Below are 25,187 nucleotides of genomic sequence, written 5' to 3'. Positions count from 1 at the left end.
CAGATGCGCATTGGGCTCTAGCTGTGTGTTCTGTAGGTAAGGTATTATGTACTCCCCAGTGGTGGAGTGGTGAAGGGCCGCAGTGAGATGGGAATAATGATGTAACAGGTGGCTCACGTGCCAGTTTCACCTGCCTACTTGCATGTTACCTGCACACTTTACGGGGCAGTTTTGGTTGTTCTTCGTTATCTCACCATGTAATCTTGCTAATTCTGCATATTTATACACACGCATTGTTGGCCGAGATAGGGAAATGAGGTTTTTAATAACAAACAAATCAAATTGTATTGAAATTGTTATGTGAATGGATGAAACAATATTTCCCCTCTAGTTTGTTTGGTTTTATAAGAAATACTTTTTTAAAATTAAACAATAACTTTGTAAACATCACTTATAGGTAAATACTTAATGTCGACCGGGTTTCGCTACAACCGTAGCTTCATCAGGACAGAATGTATTATACTGTCCTGATGAATGTATTTAGATTTTTTGTGAATGTAAAAAAACAACGATCATTTAGTTAGTTTATTCGTGTTTGAATTATTTTATTTGTTACAATTTTATAAACTATATGTGGGGTTTGTGACGTTTATTTATTTTCAACCTTTCCAAGATGTTTCCACAACTGTCGTAGGAAGCACTTTAACCCACGTAAATAAACAAGTGTTTCGACAAGGAAAACACTGATGGCGTCAACTATTACAGTGCGATGATCCCTCTAACTGGTTTTTAATGTACATTTTTTCTTATTTTTTCAGGAGTAACAATGCGAGAAAAGAAAGGAGGTGCAATGAGTAAAATGCAAAAGCTTAAAAAGCGGCTGTCTTTGAGCTTTGGCAGATTATGTAAGTTTATTTGCATTTGTTTTTGTTTTGTAACACATATTTATCTTGGTTCCATGATAACTCAACACAGTGACAATTCAACACATTTAAAAAAAGTGATATAAAGTGATTAGAAACGATGAAAATTTTTTTTTTAACCTAACCTAACCTACATAACCCAGTTAATAAAGTTTTTGTTTCATCACTTTTCATGACTTTATATAACTTTTTAAAGATGTGATGAATTATCATTGTGATGATTTATCCGGTTACCATTTATCTTATTGTATAATTATATATTATTTTCATAATAAGTTATTGTATGTTGTCAGTTATCGTACGTTTATTATAAAATAGAAGTTCGTGACAAATTATTTAGTTTTGTTAATTGCATTTTTAAATCCCATAGGGAAGAGTGATTGCGAATAAGAATTATCTCATTTTATTTCCAAGCTTCGTCGATTCTAATGATATTTTTGTTTCCCAACATAAACCGCATCTTGGTAGCAATATGATTGTTTTATTCCGATACGTGTGTAAATTTTAACTTAAATATCTCATTTCAGATATATCGCATCGTATATCCCACCGTATTTCCCACAAAGTGTGATTTTATTTAAGTATCTTGGTCTAGAATATTGTGAGTTCAATTTGAATTTATTTATATCCACCAATCGGTAGATAAAAATTCCATTTCCAATATACTAACGTAAGAGTTTCTGAATCTTGACAAAATTGAATGCAGTTTTATTGTATTTATGTTACGTAACCTGTCGCCGGATAACAGGTCGCTGTACCCGAATCGCACCAGGGAGAAGAGAAACCAAACAAAAAATACAAAAATGACTGTTGGCTGTTTTTAACCGTCGCGCGTCGTTTTGGTTGACTTAAAAAGTTCACACTGATCGCATTTAAATCAGGCTGTGTCGGGCATACCACTCCTCTGACAGCGTGTTGCTTTCATTGATATTCTAAAGCGATTTAATTATATTTGGTTGTTTTAGCAAAATCATCCCATATTAATGCTTAGACACTAGACAGCGCCTCTAACAGCAGATGACTAGAATCTCGTTCGAATTCATACACTTGGATTTCCTTGTGTTTTTGTTTGTTATTAGGGATAAGAAGTTCTTGAGTTAATAAATAAGCATCCACCATCTCGGAAATTACGATTTAGCAATCTGATGCCATCTTGGCTGTCAGTGTGTAGGCATTTATATCGGAAGGTTTTGGTTTAACGCGTATTTTATTTAACAATTCGATTAACTTTTTTCAGTTCAATTGATGATTAATTCAGATTTTTTTCTGTACGTCATAACTTGTAAAATTGTGTTTGCTCTTCTTTTATTCAACTTTTTTTTAAATTTTGCGATTGCTGTATAAGATTTCTATCCGTGTGAATTGAATTGGATGCTAGCGTCTGGCGACGTCATCGCAAATCGAATTTAAAATTCAGCTGGCTGCAAGCATTCCCGAACCAATTATTTATCATCTTTGGCACAACTTTCTCAGAGTTCCTTGCATGAAATAACCGTTTCTAAGTTAATAAATCGTTCAATTCGATTGCGACCGCCAGAGTCGGTAAACCGGGTTTATATTTGCATTCGTTGATCGCATCCTTGCAGTCTGCAGTCATCTCGCGGTGCATTTCACCGCAGGATGGCGACGTCTAGGCGAGTCACTGCATTAAACCGTATAACCAACCGGCAATGTTGCATTGGATCGCGCCATCTACGAGTATATTAGGATGGACCGTCAATGTGTACGTATAGAAGTTTCGCAGAAGGGTATCAAAAGTTACATATTTATATGACCATTCAATTCATATAGATCATTTTTAATCATCAGATTCGTTAGCACTTCTGGCCTTGTTCGAAGTTTTGAATAGAGGCAGAATGATTTAACGAAAAACTTATGAATAACATTTATAATATTAAGCACGGGTTGTTTCGGAGAATTTGAACAATTCTTCGAATTTCAAAGTTAATTTTCCAGTTCAGTGAAATATTTTTTCATGTTCTGTTATTATTTAAGTTTTGTCATGCAACTAGCCTATGATGATATAATAACAGAACTTGAATAAGACTTTCACAGTACCCAGAAATGAACGTTGAAATTTGATGAATTGTTCAAATTCTCCGAAACAACTCGTCCTAAATGTTCAGTATTTTGACGACTAGTGTGTGACAGTTAACTTTTCAGTATTGTGACGACTAGTGTGTGACAATATAGGTTTATAGTGAAAAATGCTTTCTTGTGTCTTAAGACACAAAACTATTAAAACTAATGTATTTTAGATATGTGGAACGGTTCCATGATAACTCAACACAGTGACAATTCAACACACCTTTAAAAAGTGATATAAAGTAATTAGAAACAATGAAAAAAAAAATTAAACCTAACCTAACCTACATAACCCAGTTAATAATTTTTGTGTTTCATCACTTTCCATGACTTTATATAACTTTTTGAAGATGTGATGAATTATCATTTTGATGATTTATCCGGTCACCATGTGGAACATGTGACCATGTTTATTTTGTTTTTAATTGAAAAAATATAACCGGTGATCAAAATGACAAACATTTTTTTACTTCTAATGAACTCATATTAAAGTCTGTCTGGTACGTCTAAGCAGAGGCGGTTCCTTGGTACGTGCATTTGTGCATTGCACTGCTTGTCTTCAATCTCCATATAATAAATTACAAAGACATCTGTGCCCCAGTGATCGATGTAAGAAATTCGTAATTCCCGTCGGGTCATTATTTGAGCTATCTTCTAGTAAAAAAATCCCGCACAAGAGCAAGCGGTCGTGCATACCCAGATATGCACAGAACCAACTTTTACCATACTACTAAAACAGCATCGGGCGGTATCGAGACAGCCCGAAGTAGCCGAAACGGTGACATGAGCGAGACAGATTACACTCTTGACGTCAAATTACGTGTTAGAGCAGTGCAGATACATAACCCATCCGTGCATTATCGAAGTGCTTTGACGGCGAGTGAATTTTGCATCACTTTGATCATGCGTAATCCAATGCGTTTGGAATGGATTCGCTTAGAAATACTAATGTTCAATGTTAACGCAACAACATTAACACATTGGAACTCGTTCGCGGTGAAATCAAACGGTTTCGCTATATTTTCAACGATGAATTGAGTGTCCTTTATTTTCGAGATAATTTTGTATTTTTGTATTATTTAATCAGTTATTTTACAAATATAACTTAGAAGATAGAATGAATTGCAGTAGGTGTTCCCATTCATTAATTTGCTCCACCTAAATTACAGACTAGGTACATTTTAAAAGTGAAATGCACTGCTGGTAATTACAGTCACGGGCCGCCTCTGCGTCTAAGTACACCGAGTGTGTGTTTCGTTTATGTAGTTTTGTCAGTAAATCATTATTGAACTTGCGAAAACCCAATTTTAAAAAAAACGTGTTTGAAAAACTAAGAAAATCGTTCTCGGTTTATGAATAACCCGACAATGTTTGAAATCATGACAACTGGGTGGTAAGTCGACGCATTTCTCAACTCACCCACGAACCAGTCTCATCAATCGGTAAAAATCAAACTATATTTTATTTTGAACTCTGGTACATTTTTTTTTTTTTTCAATATTTCAATGCGCAACTTATAAGACCCCTGGAATATCATAATTCTAAAAAAATCTTTTCGCGGTCCAGCCTATTGTAAGTACATTATAATTAAATCCCTCATCAGACTACATTATAATGATTGGTGCGCGGTACTACAACCTTCCAGCTCCATGCTATATTAATTATTATGTCAATGCAATCAATGCCTTCCTTCGTAATTTCACATCCGGTGTGTGCAGATCGATCGATGTTGCCGCAACTGAATAAATAATCTGGATTTAATAGATTCGCTCAATGAAAGGTTTTCCTACCTTGCTTGCCTTAAATTAAGGATGCCTTTGGCGGATGAAACTTGAAACAATGTGATGTATTGAAGAAACATGGCAAATCTGAAAATTCACGCTATAGTTCAACAGGCGAAGTTGATTCCTGGATAGAATTCTGGCGGCCCTTTTCTATATCCCCTTTAGCGTATTTTTGCAAAACATGTTTGTGGTTTGGGTTAAATATGAAACACCTCAAGAAAGCAGTTTGAAACTTTCAACGGTTCAGGACAAAGAAAATTTTGATGAATCATTATGATGGAGCTTTCTTGGTTATATCAAATATCAATTATCATTTAGCAAATGAAATACAAATTTATCATTTTGCACATATTATATTGATGTTGACCTTAGACCTCTTTTTTAATTTACAATAAAAGATATAAATTTGTTTTAGACCACTTTAATTTTAATTGTACTCTACCGGTTTCGGAAGCACCCTTACTTCGTCAGGAGAATATTAAAACTAACCTATGACACAGGTTAGTTTTAATATTCTCCTGACGAAGTAAGGGTGCTTCCGAAACCGGTAGAGTACAATTAAAATTAAAGTGGTCTAAAACAAATTTATATCTTTTATTGTAAATTATGACGAGCCACAAAGTAAATGCTTACTACAAATATGTCTTTTTTAATTATTTCTAATTTTTCAGTATTAAATATGTAATCAAACCTTACCTAATATTATTTTAATTACCACTTCTTAAACACAGCAACTCACCATTAAATCTAGCAATGTTTTTCAATAATAAATCTTTGTTCTTCAATAATAAATCTCATTTGAACTTATATTATCTTTGTCGAAGTGGCTTCAGCCGTGCGTTAGCCTTCAAGGACGTTGACTTCAGTATTGTGGGTGTCGGAGTCACCGCCAGATTATTGCGTTAATTCCAAGTAAAATCCTTTCACCACCTGAGCCATGTTTGCTTTTTGCCTATGTCTAGATATTACCGCCCGCGCCGTGTACACTGCTACCTTCATAGTACCTGTAATTGCGCCCGTCAGTCACGCGAATGATTGCTCGTTTAGCAAATTTATTTAAATTAATGCGGTACAAATACAAACAATTGCACACAAAATATCGAGTTAAGTTGACAGGCAGAACCAAATTACTAAAACAGATGATGCAAATGACAAAATAATATTATTCGGGTAACACAGTCAGCAAGTACCATAGTAATAGCCGTAATACGTAGAGGACAAATCTGACTACTGGAAACGAACTCCCTAAACAACTTACATAATATAAATTATAAAAAGAAACCCGTGTTTCCTTACCCGCCTAATTTTCTTCACAACTACCCACTGCCACCCACTGGTGGTTATGGTGGTAGGCAGCCCTTGGTGTCACATCGAAAGTAATAGGCCACGTACGCACAGGCAGGCGGCTTGCTTAGCGCCTAGAGTCTAGCGAGTCACCTAGCGAGTAGCTTAGTAAAACAAACGTTCTAGAACACTCGCGACTGGCCGCACTGCGCGCTTGGCGTCTATCTAGTCGCTATGCTAGTCGCTTTGAGGGTATCGAAGTGAACGAACGTGTTGGTTTTTTGTCACTAGGCGCGAGGCATTTAGAGAAAAATGGACGAAATATTAATTGCATCTGTTTTTAAAAGAGAACCTCTGTGGAATCCAGCTAATGAACTACATAAAAATGTAGTTGTCTTAAAAAAAAAATAATAATAATTATGTCATAATTTTTTTTACAATGAGACGTTAATTATGGTTATGGCGTTGGATTATGTATACTAAGACGTATATCAAATGATTCTCTGGGCTGGACTGGTAAAATTTTTGGTCTAAATTACGCAATTGTTTATACAGAACATTAAACTGCCCGTGACTTGACCGTGACTTATTTATGTCATGAACCCAACATGATGGATAAGGCCGTGAAATGGTATATTTTAAAGATGAATTTTCTGTAAGTAGCAGTTTTAGAGCTATTTTTGAAAGTGACATCTCGTCAACTAGACGACAAGCAAATGACCAAGATACCTAGCGACCCACCACGTAAACCACCTTCAGTGCGGACACCGTGTATCTTAGCAAGTAGCCAGAATGCAAGCCACTAGGCTCTAGGCGCTAAGCAAGCCGCTTGCCTGTGCGGACGTGGCCATAGAGTTTGGTGGGGGTGGCTAGCGTGGGTAGAGTAGAGGTAGAGGCTAGAGTAGGTGACGAAAATTTGCTTTGTTATGGGATGTTAGCAAATGCTTCAGATTATTTTAGAATGGGCCCGCCGACTGTGTCGTTGAGTCTGGAAGGTTTCAGAAAGTTCATGATGGTTCTCGAGTGCTGTAGAAGATTCTGGGAGGAGAAAGTTCAAAAAGGTTTTATAAGGTTCCAAACTAAGTGGCGGGTGAGTCCAGAAGGTTCCGGAAAGTTCGAGAATGTTCTTGAATGTTTTGGAAGGAGTCACAGCAACGCGTGGCGGGGTACAGCTAATGCATATATACAATGTTGAAAATACCCTTCACAATTTTATTCCTACTTAAAGTACGGGTTGGTTTTGTTGCAATAGTTCCACATAGGAGGTTCTAAGGAAAATAATATCCCTCAGGGCCTATGCCATCTTTTGGGAAGCTGTGTGGAGGGTCTTTTTATCGAGAGAAAGTTCTGGGGAGGAAAAATGTATGATGAGTGGATAGGAATTTGGGGGTCGATGTGTCAATTAAAATTGGAAAAGATTTTCACCCGACAGCCCACCTTCATACAAAAATCAATGTATGTGTTAAGTTACTATGTAAGATTCCACGGAATTCAAACTTATTTTATTTCAGGCGGTTATATACATCTAGTAAATAAATTTAGTTAGATAGCTACCCCTCTCTTATCAAACGTATTGCAATCTTTGGAACACAGGCTTCAGTTGCGTTTGTCGCTAGTTGCGCACAGACTCGTTTGTCACATGAGAACGGGACGTTTTTACGACTCGTTCTTGAGTTCAACATCTCGGCTATGGAATTCATATGCCGGCCTCTCTCTTCCAAAATCCACGTTTACTCCTTCCTCTCCGCATAAAGCCCCTCTACACAGCATCCCCAAAGATGACATAGGCCCTGAGGTAAATAATTTTTTAACTAGCCTGTGTGAAGTTATACATTACACCATTGATTGACCATTAAAAATTTGTCAAGTTATAATAAATATCACATCAATTTATATGATTCAAAATATGCAGACATGTGATATATTTATTATCAACATCGGAACACACTACGCACGTACAGTGGGTTGCCATATTAATAGGGACACCTATGGAAAATGTGTTTTTTACACTTTGTGTTCATAAAACACAGATGTGTATGATTTTAGGTGCGGTTATTATTATTTTTGAATTTAGAAAAATTAAACACCATATTTGTCCTTAATCTATGATTATTTTATTTTTTTTATTATTTTTAAACATTATTGAACAAAACGTCAATATGTCGTAATTTCGCCTTTAGCCGCAATAACAGCTTGTACACGCCGTGGTATACTCTCAATACACAATTTTGCAATAATCTTTAGGTCAGGAGAATGATGCCACACCCGGATGAGGGTTTCGATGAGCTGCTGCTTCGTTGTGATCATCTCCTTGGCAATCTCCCTCTTGGTGAGCTCCTACAGGTTTTTAATAGGGTTCATGTTAGGGGAAGTCCCCGGTCAAGGTAAAACCTGCCCATTTTTTTCAGCCAGGAATGCAGTGACAGTCCTGGCTTTATGACAGGGTGCGGAGTTGTGCATACAGACGTATTCCTGGCCATCAGGAAACCATTCTCCGACTTGAGGCAGTAATCGATTTTCCAGTATTTGTCTGTACTGATCCTGCCTCATAGTCCCTTGCACGATGTGGAGGCGCCCCATCCCTTTGCAAGAGATGATTGACCACTCCATGATACTGGTAGGGTGTTTGGTAGTCTCTACAAGGCAGTCCGGATGAAATTTCTCTCCTGGGCGTCGTCGGACGAACGATGATTAATCCAACAAAATTTGGAATATGGACTCGTCAGAGAAGCACACCTTAAAAAAGGGCCATAATCAAACGAATGGAATTTTTTGAAAACTTGAAAACCACAAAAATGTTAATTAACATATTACAGTTCTCTATAGTCATGTTTTGGTGCGCGTTGGCCCATTCTAGTAGTTTTTTCCTAATATCTACTGTGAGGCGAGGTTTTTTAGCTGGCCGATGACCAATGAGGTTCTCCTCAGCCAATATCCTCTGAACTCTCCTTTGGGAGACTTCGATATCTTCTTCATTGATTATCGAAGTCAGACGAGCCACACTCTTTTGGTCTGGAGACAGACTTCTTTGATTTTGCAGCCAGTATGAGGTGTGGTGATTCGTTTTCTGCCACATTTCCCAATGTGATCCAATTTAAGGGGCAGGTTTTGATTGATTTTCTAATTTATCCTGTTAACCACATACTTTAAAACACCTGTAATGGCTGCTATATCCCTTTGGAAATGTTGAGTGTTTAACAATAGTGTCTTCACTTCCGGAAATTTTCTTGGGGACGTGTCTGAAGACCTAGCCATACTGAAAAAAACAGAACATTGGACTCAATATTGAAAAAATATTCACTGAAATAACATATGAAAAAAAATTACAGAAATTAATAGATAATTAATAATTAATTACATTTTTGTATAGCTAAACTGTTAAAACTCGTAAATATAATTAAAATGTATATTTATTTACCAGAACTTCAATCACGCATTTTCACAAAAATGCTGGCCACGTGGAAAAAACCATAAATTTTCGAGGGATGTGGCAATTTGCGAGTGTTGCCACTTCTTAAAAGTGTCAGTGGTGATACTAGTAACAAAAATAACGAAGGAATGGCCATCATATCCAAGTTATTTAGAAGTAGAGACAACGTAAACATAAAAATCAGGAAATATTGGAACTGTCCCTATTAATATGGCAACCCACTGTATGTCATTCACGTGCTCTTTTGCATTGATTGTGACGCCCTTGACCCGCTAGTGGCGCTGCACACACGCAACGTCACAAAAACTGCGTGTCTCCATCGGACCGCGTAATTAATTTCTAAATTTTAATACTAGATTCACGCGTCGAGATAATTAAGACATTAATTATCATAAGTTTCTTGTCTTTGCGCAACGTTGCTCCGTGGCCTTTGATCTTCTGAACACTGGGTAGTAGTAACATTTTCAATTTGCGGTTAGTTAACGACGCACTTGTCTGGTTTATGGAGCTGTAACGTATGTATGTAAGTTTATGCATGTTATGCTGACCACGTGCTTAAATGACAACCTAGGTTTCTTAACCTTAACGTGTAAAAAATTAAATTACGTATCACACGAATGGGTCATTAGGGTCCCCCATATATCACGGAGCGATTGTGTCCCAATATTCCTAATTGTATCCTGTTTTTAAACCTACCATTTGATCGTCTTCTCCTATATTCGCCCAGCAGTCAATTATTACGTAATGCAAATAGTAAAAATATTGTCTTTTATAAAATCTAGTGTGACTCAAATACATATTATTTTAGCCCTTTCCAGTAATTTGTTTGCTGCGAGAAATAAAAAAAAGAAGTAATGGCGATCCAGAGGGGCGAGAGTTGGGTGGATATACTTTTTAAATTTAATGCAAATCAATAGTAATAATGATTGAGTTTTTTCTACATTAGCTGCTACACAGAAGGCCCTGAGGATTTTTTCCCCTCAGGGTCTATGTCATCTTTGGAGATGCTGTGCTTTTAAAGGAAAGGAAGGAAATGAAGTTCTGGGAAGGAAAAAGGTATGAGGGGTGGGTAGGAATTTGGGGTAAATGTGTCCAGGAGTGATAGACATACGAACCCATCCATCCCACTGAGTATTTGCTGTAAAACACAACTCAGATATCGCACATAACTCTCCTTTGGGGGATGTGTATTACCCCCCTCCGCCGCGAAAGGATTAATGCTAGGCATAGAAATTAGTAGTGATTAGTAAAAAATTTCACAACCTAAGTCTAGTAGATTATGTACTAAATTAATTTATAATTATTATCTACGTTTATTTTGTATTTAATTCTAGTTTATCAGTTTTCATTAGTTCTCGTTCGGGTGTGCTGTGTAGAGTTTCGGAATTCCTTCCTTATTATATAAATAAATAATGTATTTAGTACTCAAGGTTTTGATTATTGAATTCTCAAGTTCAATGATCATAATAATTAATTACACATTTCAATTCCGGAAATGCTCTTTGCAATGCTTTGATGATTTTTTGCCAATTATTTTATTTGAATTTCTCGTAGCGCGGTGCGAATAATTGTTAATTAAGACGGTAGAAAGTTGTGATTTGATAAGACGACAATGAAAACCGAAATATATTTGATTTTCCGCAATTATTTTAAGTCAATAGCCAACCCAGCCTTTACGTTTATTTGATATTCTAATCGAGTTTCTCCGTGGACAGGCACTCGGCAAACATCAGCTTGAATACTAATATTTCTTATGACTTCCTCTCTCGCTTTTAGTCGATTGTTTGTACCCATCTTTATAATACAGGTTTCATTGTGATTGCCAACCGTTTGTTTACAATTATCATGAATTTTTGTCTTATCCTTTATATTCGAGGTTAGTGGCTGACAGTTTCATAAACGAATTGTATATTATTTGGAAGCATAGGGTCCGATGTTCGTTGTCCGATCGTGAGCACTGAGGACGCACAATGCGCAGAGTAATCAGACTATTTTATTTGCTTCACGTTCCAGTGAACAACACTCCGCAGCTGATAGTCGAAATCGAAGTTCTGAGTCGACCTTTGGCTCTTTAATCACTGTCAAGGGTGACGGCCGACTGCATTACCACGCTGCTTCTATTGTGAGGCCCAAAACGGTCATTAATCAGATGTTGCATACAAAACAGGGCCACCGAGTGACGAAAGGAACGACAAATGTTACGACATCACAGTTCGGAGATTTGGTTTCTCTCTAGGGCCAAGCAATTTTCTATTGTCGGAATCCAATTACATGTTATTATTTCAGAAGCCACACTGTTATAATTTTGATCTAACAGAACGCTAACAACTACTAATAACGTAATAACTACAAATATACATGTAGGTACTTATGTTTACTGAAGCAAATTCTTCACTTACAATAGCTTGGGCATAGCTTATTAACCGTTCCCCAAATTTCCGGACCGTTGATCAATAAAAATGTTATTTATTGTTTTTGTGTTTAATTCGTAGAACTCCATTTTTTTTTTATTTAATTGAAATCAAATTTAGTAATATAATTATTAAGTTCTGCAAGTATTTTTTGGTTTTTTGTTATTGTTACAGCTGTTTCGGCTTTCAAGGCCATTTTCAAACTATTACCGCACCACGGTAATAAATCATTTTAAATTGGGAGGGGGTTAAATAGAATCATATTAATAAGTCGTCTAAACGTGGCTAAACCACAGTTTAGATGGCCTTGAAAGCCGAAACAGCTGTAACAATAACAAAAAACCAAAAAATGCTTGCAGAACTTAATACATAATTATATTATTAAATTTGATTTTAATTAAATAAAAAAAATGTTAATACGTTTTTATTGATCGTGCATTAACGAAATATGTTCCGTATGTGTATTCATCATTTATCAATTATTGCATTAATCAGCAACTCTTCCGCATTGTCAGCGAAAATCCCCGTTTTGTTTTACTGTTTATTTATTTATACGTTGGAATAAAATCGTGATTGTTATTATTATTCATTACGTTTGTACATATTTCTAAATGCATTTACAACGGAAATACCTTTACTACGAAATCGTCGTTTCCTGTGTTTGTGCAGCTATATTGACCACCAAGTCATAATAAACCTAGGCATGTAATATAATATATTATGCAGTATTTATAGACGGTCTACGATTTCAAATTTATGAATTAATGTTTCTCCACTATCAAACGCAGGATTTATGTGTGAATAAAAGTAGCATCTTTGTACGGTAGACCAGACGAGCGTCTCTCGTTTCTAATGAATGCTTGAGATGGTAGCTCAGATGGTAGCTTTGCGGCACACGCACGTCTCGTAAAGTCTTTACTTTATTTCGGAGAGATCAACATTTTACGAACAAGAATAGTCAATTCGTGAACCATCCAGAAATTCACTCTGTTTGATGTCTCCCGGGATTTAACCCAAAATATCATGTTTAGGATCCTACAAATGTTCTAAGCTGTATATTTCTCCCACAGGAAACAAGAATGCGAACTTATTAATACTAATACTACAGGAGAAAATTGTTCTGAATTTCAAGGACGTGTTTATTATTCTGGTGGCATATTTACAGAAATTATGTGATATGCTTGCTGTAATAAATGCCATACAATTTTCCTTTGTTTCCACGTTTTCGATAGATTTAATACTGTGTAGTTGTTTGAATTATTCAAACTGCGAGGTATGATTGTTCATAGCCTACTCTAGTAGACTAGAGTCTATACATTTTGTGAAAGGTAGACAGTCTGAATACGTCTCTCCTCTCCCCTTATTTTCGATTACGTTTATTAATTTGACTGTAACGTAGTTAACGTTCTCCGTTTAGCATATTTTCCGTTCTATCGGAAATGAGTTCTGGGAAATTTATTTCATAGTTTATCTACGTTTTCACCTACATTTAATTTTTTGTATTTATTTATTAAGTTAAAAGAAAAAAAAATATATTTAACTTTTCTTTATTTAAGTACACATTAAAAATTTCTTTATATTGTTTACTACTTAAATAAATAACATAATACGATTTGATTTTGCTCAATAATCTTAAGATTAAACATAGATTATTCTGTTAAGTGTATAGTAACTTTAATACAAAAAATCTTATGGGTTGGTTTAACTTTAATAAATAAATAATGATTCGTCTTTTTGAACTGAAAACTGAAACTATGCATTTTTAAAAGTGTTTGGGGTATCTTGTGAGGATGAAAATGGAAAATATGAGAAAGATGAAGGTTGGGTAGTACTTTAACATGGCTAATGCCATTCAATCGAGCAAATCACCAGGGCAATACTGAGAGAATATACAACTCAAGAACGTTGTCAAAATACACGAAAAGAACTTCAGTTGATAGTACATGTACATAAGACTCGGAAGAATATTTCTCAATCGTTTCGTGGGCCAAGCAAATTTAATTCTATTTTCTTTGAGCCATCTTTATTTGAAAGTAAAAACGCGATGTATTCATAAGTCCGCCGGGGGTTGTAAATTCATTTTATTTTGTTTTCCACGCAGACTCCCGAAGAGAAGTGGGGAACCCGAGAGTAGAAAGGAGTAGAAAGCTGTCTCATAATTCCTGCCCGTATCTAAAATGTATGAAAGGGTCACCGGGTCACCCGAAAGAGTACCGCTGCGACCGATTCACGATACGTGACTACCGAAATAGTTACAGGAATATGTTAGAGGTCAAAGGACATATTGCTATGTTATAATATGTACGTAGTAGTATTTACTTTCGTGGTTAAAGTTTTGTTTTCATTTCATACATCTCTGATAAACAAACAATATTTCTGTTGGTAGTTCTTTTTTTGAATAAGGCAATTCACCGTAAAGAGTGCTTTGTGCTCTTAGTACTTATTTCTTTGCTTAAAAACTCTTTTTCGAAACCTATTTCTAATTGATCCGTTGAAAATGTGATTTATGCAATAACTAGCTGACGTACCCGGCGTTGCCCGACTTTTCTCTACTTTCAATAAATATAATATCCATGTATATAAATATATAAACCTTCCGGAAGAAATTCCCCATCAAACTCCGTTGCATAGTTTAGAAGAACTAAGCGCACAAACAGACTTTGTTTTATACTATTTAGAGAAGCGACATTTCTTGGTAGTTAAATGGGGCTCAAAGCTCCATTGCACATGATGGAAATTACACCACGAGCCCAAAATAGCATGTTGACAGACAACATGACACCTCGTTTTTTGACTTGTTCTTAAAGTCGTTAGGGTGCTTTACAAATCTAGTAAATAAGTTAAGACTCTATTTAAAATATCCATTAACTGAGTTGTATGGTATGATTTAAGATTTTCACGGCCAAAAGTATTTTTGTTATTTGTTTTTGGGGTGTAAGACACATCTGCCCTGATGATGGACACTGCAATGTTGTCCGAAACGTTGGCTAAAGAAGGAGTTAGCGCAACACGGCATAACACCCCAAAAGTATGATTTAAGATTTTCACGGCCAAAAGTATTTTTGTTATTTGTTTTTGGGGTGTTAGACACATCTGCCCTGATGATGGACACTGCAATGTTGTCCGAAACGTTGGCTAAAGAAGGAGTTAGCGCAACACGGCATAACACCCCAAAACAAATAACAAAAATGAGTTGTATGGATTTAAAAAAAATTGTGATGGAAATATCGTTTTTTTTTAAAGAAAGACAAACACTCCCGGGTTACGAATAATCTGACTAAAATCTCCTACTACCTCCACAGTAAGCGGAAAATGTTTCTTGTGTTGTGATGGAGGACTTAACTAGCCGAGGAATTGAACACACTACGCCTGGGTGGGACCCAAACGCGATGTCAATTCACCCACCCGCAGGTCTAGAAATTTCAGAGAAAAGGGGCTGTAAAAACTTCATGATGCCAAAACTCAACGCTCGAAAGACTACTCTGTGTCATTTTATATTTTTTATGATAAACTAATGTTTATAAGACAAGGTTTTTTATGCATAGCACAAAGGATAACAAATTATTATAAGCAATAATTAGTCGCCTGGAATATCCATACAATTTTTTACGCCATAGATATTTTCATGGATATTTCAGGCGACTAATTATTACTTATAATAATTTGTTTTCAGATTTCTGTCTTTTGACACCAAAAAACCGGTTACGTTGAACATTTTCTGTATGGCGTTTCCACTTAGTTAAAATGATCAATGGTGTTTGGTCTTTCACCCTCCCAATCAATATTAGCTACGTTGTCATTTTCTCCATTGGGCAGTTTTCATTACTCGCCGCTCGTATAAAGGAAATTGAATGCCATTTTTTTTCAATGGGTGAAACAAAAATGAAACACTCGGGCGAAAGCGGTGGGGTTCAATAATGGAAATTGTTGTGCGTTTTTTTTTTAATTTCTGAGAAATAAATACAATATTTGGATCTAATGATGAATAATGAAACTGTATTTTTAATACGATTTACCGGCCACATTTAAACTTAATTTATATACATTTTTACAAGTAAGTACAAACTCACGGTCTCCCAATAACCTGACAATATTTAAAAATCTCCTACTACCATCATAGTAAGCGGAAGATTTAGCTTGTGTCGTGATGGAGTATTTAGCCAGCCGAGGAATTGAACTCATGACGCCTGTGTAACCTGGAACCTAACACCATGCCACTGACCGGTCCACTTTCTACTTTCATACTTTCTACATCTTCTAATATATAAAGTTCATTGTTTGTGACACGGGCGACGTGGATTTGATTTGTATAAACATCTACAGTTTTATTCCGAGGTTGATGAAAATTTTCACACTTGACCTTCAAAACAAGAGGAACGTCACACATAACCTTCAAAACAAGGGGAGTTCAGCTAGTAACTAATAAAATAAATTTACTTGCTTTAGAACCACTTTATATTTGTATCGCCGACCGGTTTCGGATCCACCCTTTCTATCATCTTTTCACACATATATGCTGATAATAGACACTTAAAGTATGTTCGAAACATTGGCAATAATAAGGATAGCAAGGCTTATTACCTCCAACAATCAAGCAAAATACCAATATATTTTCGATCATTTCGCAAAGTCGGGTAGCTTAAGGTAGGTTTAACTATAGTTTAGCTTAGGCACCTTTGAGGTGATATTAAACTATTTCACAAAGGGCACCATAAAAATATTTTTAGTAATTCATTAATATTTTTAAAGAACTGTTCTTTCTAGTTTTTTTCCCAATTTGCCGTCACAAAACAGGCTTTCTATTTACTTTTAACTATCCCGCAGCCAAGTGGGGTAGTAGGTAGTACCCTAAATTACTATCCTCCTTATATTAGCTTAAATACTTGACTTATCATATCAGTATTTTACGTATTTCTGCGCAAATACATAAGTTAACATTAATAATTGACTGAATAATTGGGATTTCTATAGTTTAAAAGCCAATAAGACCGAAAAATGCATGGGGTCGTAGGAAGACCCACTTGGTTACAGACGTTTTGTTTGGCATCTTGGCCTGGTAAGAGTTAATCGTAAGTGTGCAAGGCGCGCAGGCCGTGAAATACCAACCCATAGTGTGCATAAATAGAAACTGTAAGCCATTTTCAATAATTTCTTGTATGGATCAATTAACCTAAATAACCCACCCCATTTTAGTGATTGCGTATCACTTTCCACCCGGGATTTTGATAAGTAAGTTTGTTAATGCAAAGGGATTATTTATACCCTCGAAGCTGCAACCCAAACCAACCAAATACCTTGCGCGGAGTAATAACACCTTCAATGTATTTAGGCCCTTCAGTTTCCCTGGCCCGTTTTATTTATTTTTCCTTTCTGTGGCCCGATTTTGACGATTCAACTACTACTATAATTTCCGGGCACCAAGTGGAAATTTGTCAATATTCTTGATACATGAAAATATTTGAACTTCGTAAGATTTTCCCCTTTCACTACTTGTCTGCACATACTTGCAAGTAAAAAGAATCCCTGCCTGTTGTGAATTGCATCCCTGGCGGTGCGTCTATTTTCCTTTACGAGTTTGTTTTCCGTTTTCTTTTTTATAAATAACATGTTTTTTTTCTATGTAAATTTTTGCAATGTAAAAATATATTTGAATGTCTCTTAGCCGAGATCTACTATTGTAAAAATTGCAAATATGTTTGCATTCTTCCTTTGTCAGTTATTTCGCCGGCTACAACTCGTTAATTTAAATCGTTTAAATGTACACTTTATGATTCATTCCATGAATTGATAATTACTAGCAAGACTTTAATGATTCATTCATCTCCTCACCACACCATTGATTAATTATTACAGTGGTATGTCTCCGTATCGTGATGCGCCTTGTGTTTTACTGATTTGTGGTTCGATTCGAATACATTTTATTCAGATTTTCTTGTCGAGTACCTACTTCATGATAAGGTTTGATGAACATTACCAAAATCCGTTTACAGTTTGTTGTCGTGGAGAACATTTGAAAATATATTTTATATCTTCTTTCACAACTTAGTGCATACATTTGAATATATATTTTATATCTTCTTTCACAACTAAGTGCATACATTTGAATATATATTTTATATCTTCTTTCACAACTAAGTGCATACATTTATCTCAATATTATGAAAAAAACAACAAAAAACGCGTGGGAAACTTATGGTACGATATTCAAAGCGTGAGACTGATTAGCATATTGTACAGATTAATGATAATTTCGTAAATTCACGATAAATCCTATTCACTATGCATTGTCACAATATAAAACAACAATATTTCTCTCCGCAGAAAAGATAAACGGTTTTTTGTTTGAAAAAAAGCCAAGTGTTACGTATGTTTTTGCCTATCAAAGCATGGCGAAAATCAGCTTAGTGTGACGAGAGCTGTCGATTAGATTCGTCGCCTCAATTATTTCCGAGTGACATTGTCCCGGGTCGAGTGATTTGTGTTCGCAATTGTAAATCAGCTGCAATTGTCCACATTACTACGGTGGATCCTTTGTGTTGGGTGACGTCACCCTTCGGGAAAGGCGTGGAAACGTTAGTCGAAGCGATTGGATGACTATTTCCAGCAGACAATAGCGTGCTCAATATGCAGATAGCCTGACAAGATGAGAACACTTACTTTTCCATCTTGTGCATTTTTATTCCATTGTTTGCGAACAACACTCCATTGAGAATTTCGCAGATGCATCGCATAACAAACAGTGTATACGGCACTCAAAGCAAACCGTTCAAAATCGGCAACAATTTTCATACAAAAAGAGCATTCATGATTTCGGAGTGATCGATTGGTTGGAATAATTCTTTGCAAATTGTGAAAAACGTGCAAAACAAAGGTACATTATGTCCAGGGTACTTAAATAATTAAAATCCCATCCATTTTTCCAATTTTTTTTCAGCTCGCCCGGGTAATTCTATATCTGGTGTTTTTCAATGATTTTTTCGTTACTCGTATAAATAATTCACCGTATACCGCCTTTCAGCTGGGTGGCAGAGCGTGAGCCGGGTGAATTGGGGGTGGTGAGAGGGGTGGTGGTCTGAAAGTGTGAGATGGGAAGGCACTAATTTTCCATTTAGTGTACCTGTTAGCTAAATTAATATTTTGATGGTCTGACTACGCCTCGCGTGCCTTCAAATAGGTGTGCTCCTAATTTGGTACCGCACCAAAAGCATACAGTTTTCCTCAAGTATTTTGAATGCTTCACATTCCCGAACGAAATTTGAAACACCTGTTTGGGATGTCAATTTTTTTTAGCACTGCCCTCGTGAAAAATACGGGTTGATTTCCAAAATTTCCTTCCAATATTCTATTTGATAGATAAAATTAATGAATCGATTTACAGAATGTTATCTAGTGATGGAATCTATTGTTTGTTCTCTTCATAATTTGTTATGTCTATTGTAATAATATTATGAATTATGCCCATTACGCAGACAAATGACAACTATCAATATTGACCGAAGTTACAATAATTACTATTTTTTGTGATTCACTGCAATAAAATTTATACAACTCATTTGCTCTTTCTTGCTATATCTCATTGTTAAGCCACCTAAATTAATAATATTGTTTTATGCACTTGTTAAGATTGAAACTATGATTAAGTTTGTAATTCCATTGTGTTCAATTAACACAGATAATTCTTGGCCATTTTATAGCGCCTTTCTTGTGATATTTTAACTTATAGTCACGTACAGAGCAAGTAACCAATTCAAAACTGTAGTTAAAAAAACTTTGATTTTTGAAAAAAAAGTGATGTCGTGGGTGCGGCCCTTTTCATTAAAAAAATCAGTTCGGTTTTTGTTTTGGCCTCAAATCTAAAATTAAGTTTTGTATGATAAAGGCCACGCAGGTTTCAGATTTGTAAGTTTAACTGGAGGAAATAGTAATTAAAAATAGTATTATACTGCAAAAAATGCCTTTATTATACTCGATTGACCCTACAAAACGGCAAGGTTGATGACTATCATTATAAAAAAAGTAATTAATCACCGTGTCGTAAACACACCCAATTTTATTTTTTTAGGAGTTCACGGCCATTTATATTAGTCACTTCATATTAAATTGAAACATCCTCCTCGCTACAAAAATAATGTTGGCATTTCAACGAGTCTGCATGTAAATTATTCGGTAGATGTACTACAGGTATAATTAAAATTACTGGAACGTTTTGGATTGTCATAACTTATTTATTTAACCGTGGTTTGCAATTAAATAAAATGATACGAATTCTGGTAACCCTTAATTTAAATCATTAATTGTTCCACTGAAGTGGTGCCAGCATAAATCAAACGTCATAAGTCATAACGTTTAACAGTGAGGTTTAACAATAATTCCTGCTGGTTTCTGGAAGTGTATTTATTATTTTAAAAAAACATATCGGCGAAAATACCCGAATGAGCCTGAGCGCTAGAGCGTAGTTGACACGCTCGCCTCGCCTCACCGTACTTCGCGTCCTTAGTCAAATTAGGTTCGAGACTCATCAACGTGAAGGGGTGCCAGCGTAGTAATATTTAGGAGTAATTGGCGAACGCAACCAATAATAATCCAAGCATCAACTATGCGATACGTGAAAAGGTTGCATTCAGGCTACCTCATCCAGGGAAAAATTCTCCGTAAGCAGGCATTACCTACACGTGCGTAGGTAACGAATATTGCTAATATTTATGCGATTCGGCGCGCTCCTACTCAAAGATTTTCGAGTGTCGACCAATTTGTATAATAATTCCATGAAAACTGTTCAGGGCGTTTTCTTGATAATACTGTTTTCCGAATTGGGCGTGGCTCTGCGTGCTGAAATGTTTAAATGTTCCTTTATGGGGTTTCCAGTATCTTTTATGGGTGCGCTCCCGGACCGAATTGAATCACGCATTATCATAACCATTCGGCCCTTTGTGATGTGAAAAATAATGCTGAAAATAATAATGCTTTATGGCTTAAGCTGCGCCTCCATTAAAGGTAATTCCCCCTCTTCGTTTTAATTTCCCCATTACGTTTAACATTCAGACGAATACTGATTTTTGACCTTTCACGGGCTGAGTACTTACGTCATTGTTCTAACAGCTTAATATTAAATCCGAATCTGTTTCAAGATTTGAAATACTTACTTTCCACAGAATCCACCAATTTGCTATTTCGCTCAACTTTAGTCAATGCAACATAGTTCACTAATATGATACACACATACATACAAGTATTATATACGTGATGTATCTAGGTACCTAGGCCATGAGTAGCTTAAATCAACCAGATAATAGTAAAAAAATAGTTAATAGCTCGCGCTGAGTGAATGTTCAATTTCAGAGATGCAGGTGTTAGATAGTGTCTATTAGATGCATAACCATGCAAATGGCTCACAGCCTCTGTGACGTAATGATTAATAGGTACACCAGTACTTTACTTTGTATATAGTGAGTGATTCCCTATCGAAGTGCATGTATAAACACTTTAGTTCTGGGTGTTGTTTTCTTCGGTTCCATGATAACTCCTCAAAATGACAATTCAACACACCATAAAAAGTGTTATAAAGTTATTAAAAGTGATGAAACCAAAACTAGTTTAAATACTTACATGTGTAACCTATTAACCTAACCTAGTTTTTATGTCATCACTTTTCATGATTTTATAGCACTTTTTATAGGTGTGTTGAATTGTCATTTTGATGAGTTATCCAGTCACCGTTTTCTTCACAACGTCAAAATTCTCAGTTCAAAGAATGATCGTAACTCTGGTAATTCAAGTTATTCTTTTAAATGACGAGTTTGATCATTTGATACGAAAATGACGATTCGAATTGTAGCGCCAGAAATGTTTATTCATCTAAAATCATCAAAGAGGCCCATTTTATCAGTTTGAGATTAACTTGTTGTGAAGTTGCCCTTAGACTTGCTGCAAAGTATGTTTATAGATGTTCTTTGAGATGATCTTCAGGAGCGAATTATAATGATTGAGATGAAAGTTTGTTTGGAGTTAAGAATTCTACTGTTAATCATCTAAAATTACTAAATCAAATAAACAGCTTTCAAGTGCTATTTTTATTTTCTTCGAAAACGAGAAAACTCGTCATACGCCTTTTTACAGTAAGACGCGGGAGACGAGTTTACTCGTTTTTTTGCGCAAAGCGGTAAGGAGCGGGAAACTTGTAAACAAGGGGTTCTAAATGGGTGCGGGGTCATGTGTTTTCTATTGTCGGCGGTATCCGATCTATCTACCTGTCAATACAATGAGTTTGAAGCACAACAAAAAAATATAAAAAAAATAAAAAATACCGTCGCGTATGTTCCGCTCACAAACTACGCAGTGAAACACGGTACATGTGCAAGTTTTGCAATATGCCCCTGCATAAAGGAAAGTGTTTCGAACGCTATCACACATTGAAGCACTATTAGGTTATAGTTTTTTTTTACATGTATTGAAAATTTCTAAATAATCTTGTAATTTTGTATGAATAAATTTCGATATGTTATTTCGATTGTGAAATACTGTTTTTTCTATGATTCCCAAGAAAGTAGAAAGTTTTTGTTCATAAAAAAAGGAATTACACATACATTGCTAAATAAATAAATAGAGACATCTTTTTAAAGTAAAGCGCTGAAAGTTTCATCGAAAAATATCAAATAGATCATAAGATATGAATATTTTGCGGAAAGTCTAATTTTGGTGCTAAAATTTAAAAAAAAAACACCCCCGCTTCGCCCCCAATTTGGCGGTAAAATGCCCGACCATTTAGTGTTAATACAATCGTTATGATAATAACATGTGCGCTTCGAGCGTACCACAAATCCACATTATTAGTAATGATAAGTTTAGTTTAATTAGTTCAGTACTGATGAGAAGTATGGTTTTATTTATGAGTATTGGGTACTTACCCCCAATATCAGGAAATTTTCGTGTTTACTTTTCAATAATTAGCACGAAATTTAGGTACCTACTATGAAAGCTTCCGGGGCGTCATACTCGTATTACTCTCCGCAATAATGATTGTCTTTAATCGAGAGGATGCATACTGGATTCCCACTACAACCCAAAAATATATCAAAATACTTATTTTCGTTTCATATCCATCACTTTTCTAATCTGCTTATGTTGATTCTTGAGTTTGGTGCACCTAACATTAAAAAACTACGGTTGCTTTAAAGAATATTAAGAAGTAACAAGTAAACATCTGACTCAATCTTTAAGCTGCTCTAATATCTTTACAGATTCTCACTGGTAAATTATTTAGGTTAAATGTAATTTACGTTATAATATACACGTTCCTAGATGGCATTAATATAATTATTTTATTAAAATGCACTATTTGCAAGTTGTGCTTTAAAATATTAAGATCAACTATTAATTTGCGCCCGTACATACGTAATATGAATGTGAATAGATAGTTTTGTCCGTATAAAAACTTAATTCTTTCAAGAAAGGCATACAACTACAATATTGGATTGAATCACCGATGCACTACAAAATTATCTATTCATATTACGTATGTACGGGCTCAAATAAATAATGCATCTTAATGTTTTAATACATAACTTTGCAAATACCTAGTGCATTTTAATAAAATATTTAAATTAACGCCATCTATGAACGCGTAGATTATACGTACGTTACGTTTACCCTTAATAGTTGATTGACTTTTAAGAAATTTAACTATTAACTTAACAATTCTTTTTGAGCTAAGGTTCAGTTCAACGGGCACCGAAGGCGTCGGACACATTGGACTGAAGAAGCGCGAAACGGCCCAATACACCAAAAGTCAACACAATATAAAATGTACTTATATTTGTGTGAAATTGTTACTTTATCTCAGTTGCCAGAGGACCCCGTTTCATTTCCATTGTGTTTTGTGATTCGTTCGTCGTTCATTTGCTTCGTAGCCGGCTCGAATCGGTTATGCTATCAAAAACAAACACCTGTTAAACAAATAAGTACTCGCGGCATATTTCAGTTTCGTAGGTTCTCCGGTATTCTCTCTTCTACGCTGTACCAATGGAAATTTCTGCTTCATGGGTTCAACACCTAAAGAAACAATAATTTACCAGTCAAACAAACCCTCCGAGATTTGTCCCTGGTGTTGGGATATTACCTGAAAAGTGCTATGTAAACTGTTAACAAGGTGATACGCGTTTATTATCATGTTGGGAAGAAAGCAGATCGTTGGAAATGGTAAGCACAAATATATTAATAATGTCATGTATTATTTGAAAGTTGTATCAGCTGTGTGGATTGCATATTATTATTTGAACGGCCTTTGAAAATATTCCGTCATAAAATGTTGCATTATTAAAAACAGGTTCTTGTATATATTTGGAAATAATAATTACTCCTCGGCAGGAAATGCATTCAGGAATAAAAAGCGGTTGTTTAGAATTGCTGAATTTCGCCGAGTACTTTCGACTCATCTTGCTATTTAGGTATATCTCAATTCTTCTGCTGCTACTTTTATTTTTATTTTATGTATGAATGTATTTGCATTATTGAAAAATAACGGACAAGTGCAATTGCAATTGAACTTTGTGGCGGTACGTACTTAAACTTCTTTTGGTCAAATAAACTATTTATATCAGGCACCACTTATGTTTAATATTCTTCCAAAATACCATATTAAGTCTACCAATTCCTTAGGATGGGTTGTTTCGGAGAATTTGAACAATTCATCAAATTTCAACGTTCATTTTCGGGTTCTGTGAAAGTCCTATTCAAGTTCTGTTATTATATCATTATAGGCTAGTTGCTTGACAAAACTGATATAAAAACAGAACTTTAAAAAATCTTTCACAGAACTTGAAAATGAACGTTGAAATTTGATGAATTGTTCAAATTCTCCGAAACAACCCGTCCTTAGTTAAATTTAAAAAAAAATTAACTAAGATGTTTGTATTGACAAACGATTGTCTTAAAAAATTTTTTAGTTAGTTTTTGTGGTGTTATGCCGTGTTGCGCTAACTCCTTCTTTAGCCAACGTTTCGGACAGCACTGCAGTGTCCATCATCAGGGCAGATGTGTAATTAATGCCCAATAACACATATGCCCTGATGATAGACACTGCAATGCTGTCCGAAACGTTGGCTAAAGAAGGAATTAGCGCAACACGGCATAACACCACAAAAACAAATAACAAAAATACTTTTGGCCGTGAAAATCTTAAATCATATATTTAAAAATATTAATAAATATTATTTATTAATATTTTTTCATCTTTGTCCTTTCTTAAATAATAATATTTTATATTAGTCCCATTTGCTAAAAACTGAATGTCAGCCTAGCTGTCTTTATTATCTACTTGTTTCTTCTCGGAAAT

General features: G+C 35.4%; 1 protein-coding gene across 1 annotated transcript in view; it reads left to right on the top strand.

Annotated features, from left to right (window-relative positions):
* Positions 1-25,187, top strand: part of Eip63E (cyclin dependent kinase Eip63E) — a 272,783-nt gene that overhangs the window by 53,014 nt on the left and 194,582 nt on the right. The window contains exon 2 of the mRNA XM_089633184.1: positions 759-845. Within this exon, the coding sequence (XP_089489310.1) occupies positions 759-845 (87 nt within the window). The remainder of the gene's footprint in view (positions 1-758; positions 846-25,187) is intronic.

The sequence above is a fragment of the Hesperophylax consimilis genome, chromosome 7 (genome assembly GCF_061612785.1).
Source record: "Hesperophylax consimilis isolate HC1 chromosome 7, BYU_Hcon_1.0, whole genome shotgun sequence".
NCBI lineage: Eukaryota > Metazoa > Arthropoda > Insecta > Trichoptera > Limnephilidae > Hesperophylax > Hesperophylax consimilis.
This window is presented reverse-complemented; position numbering and strand designations above follow the sequence as displayed.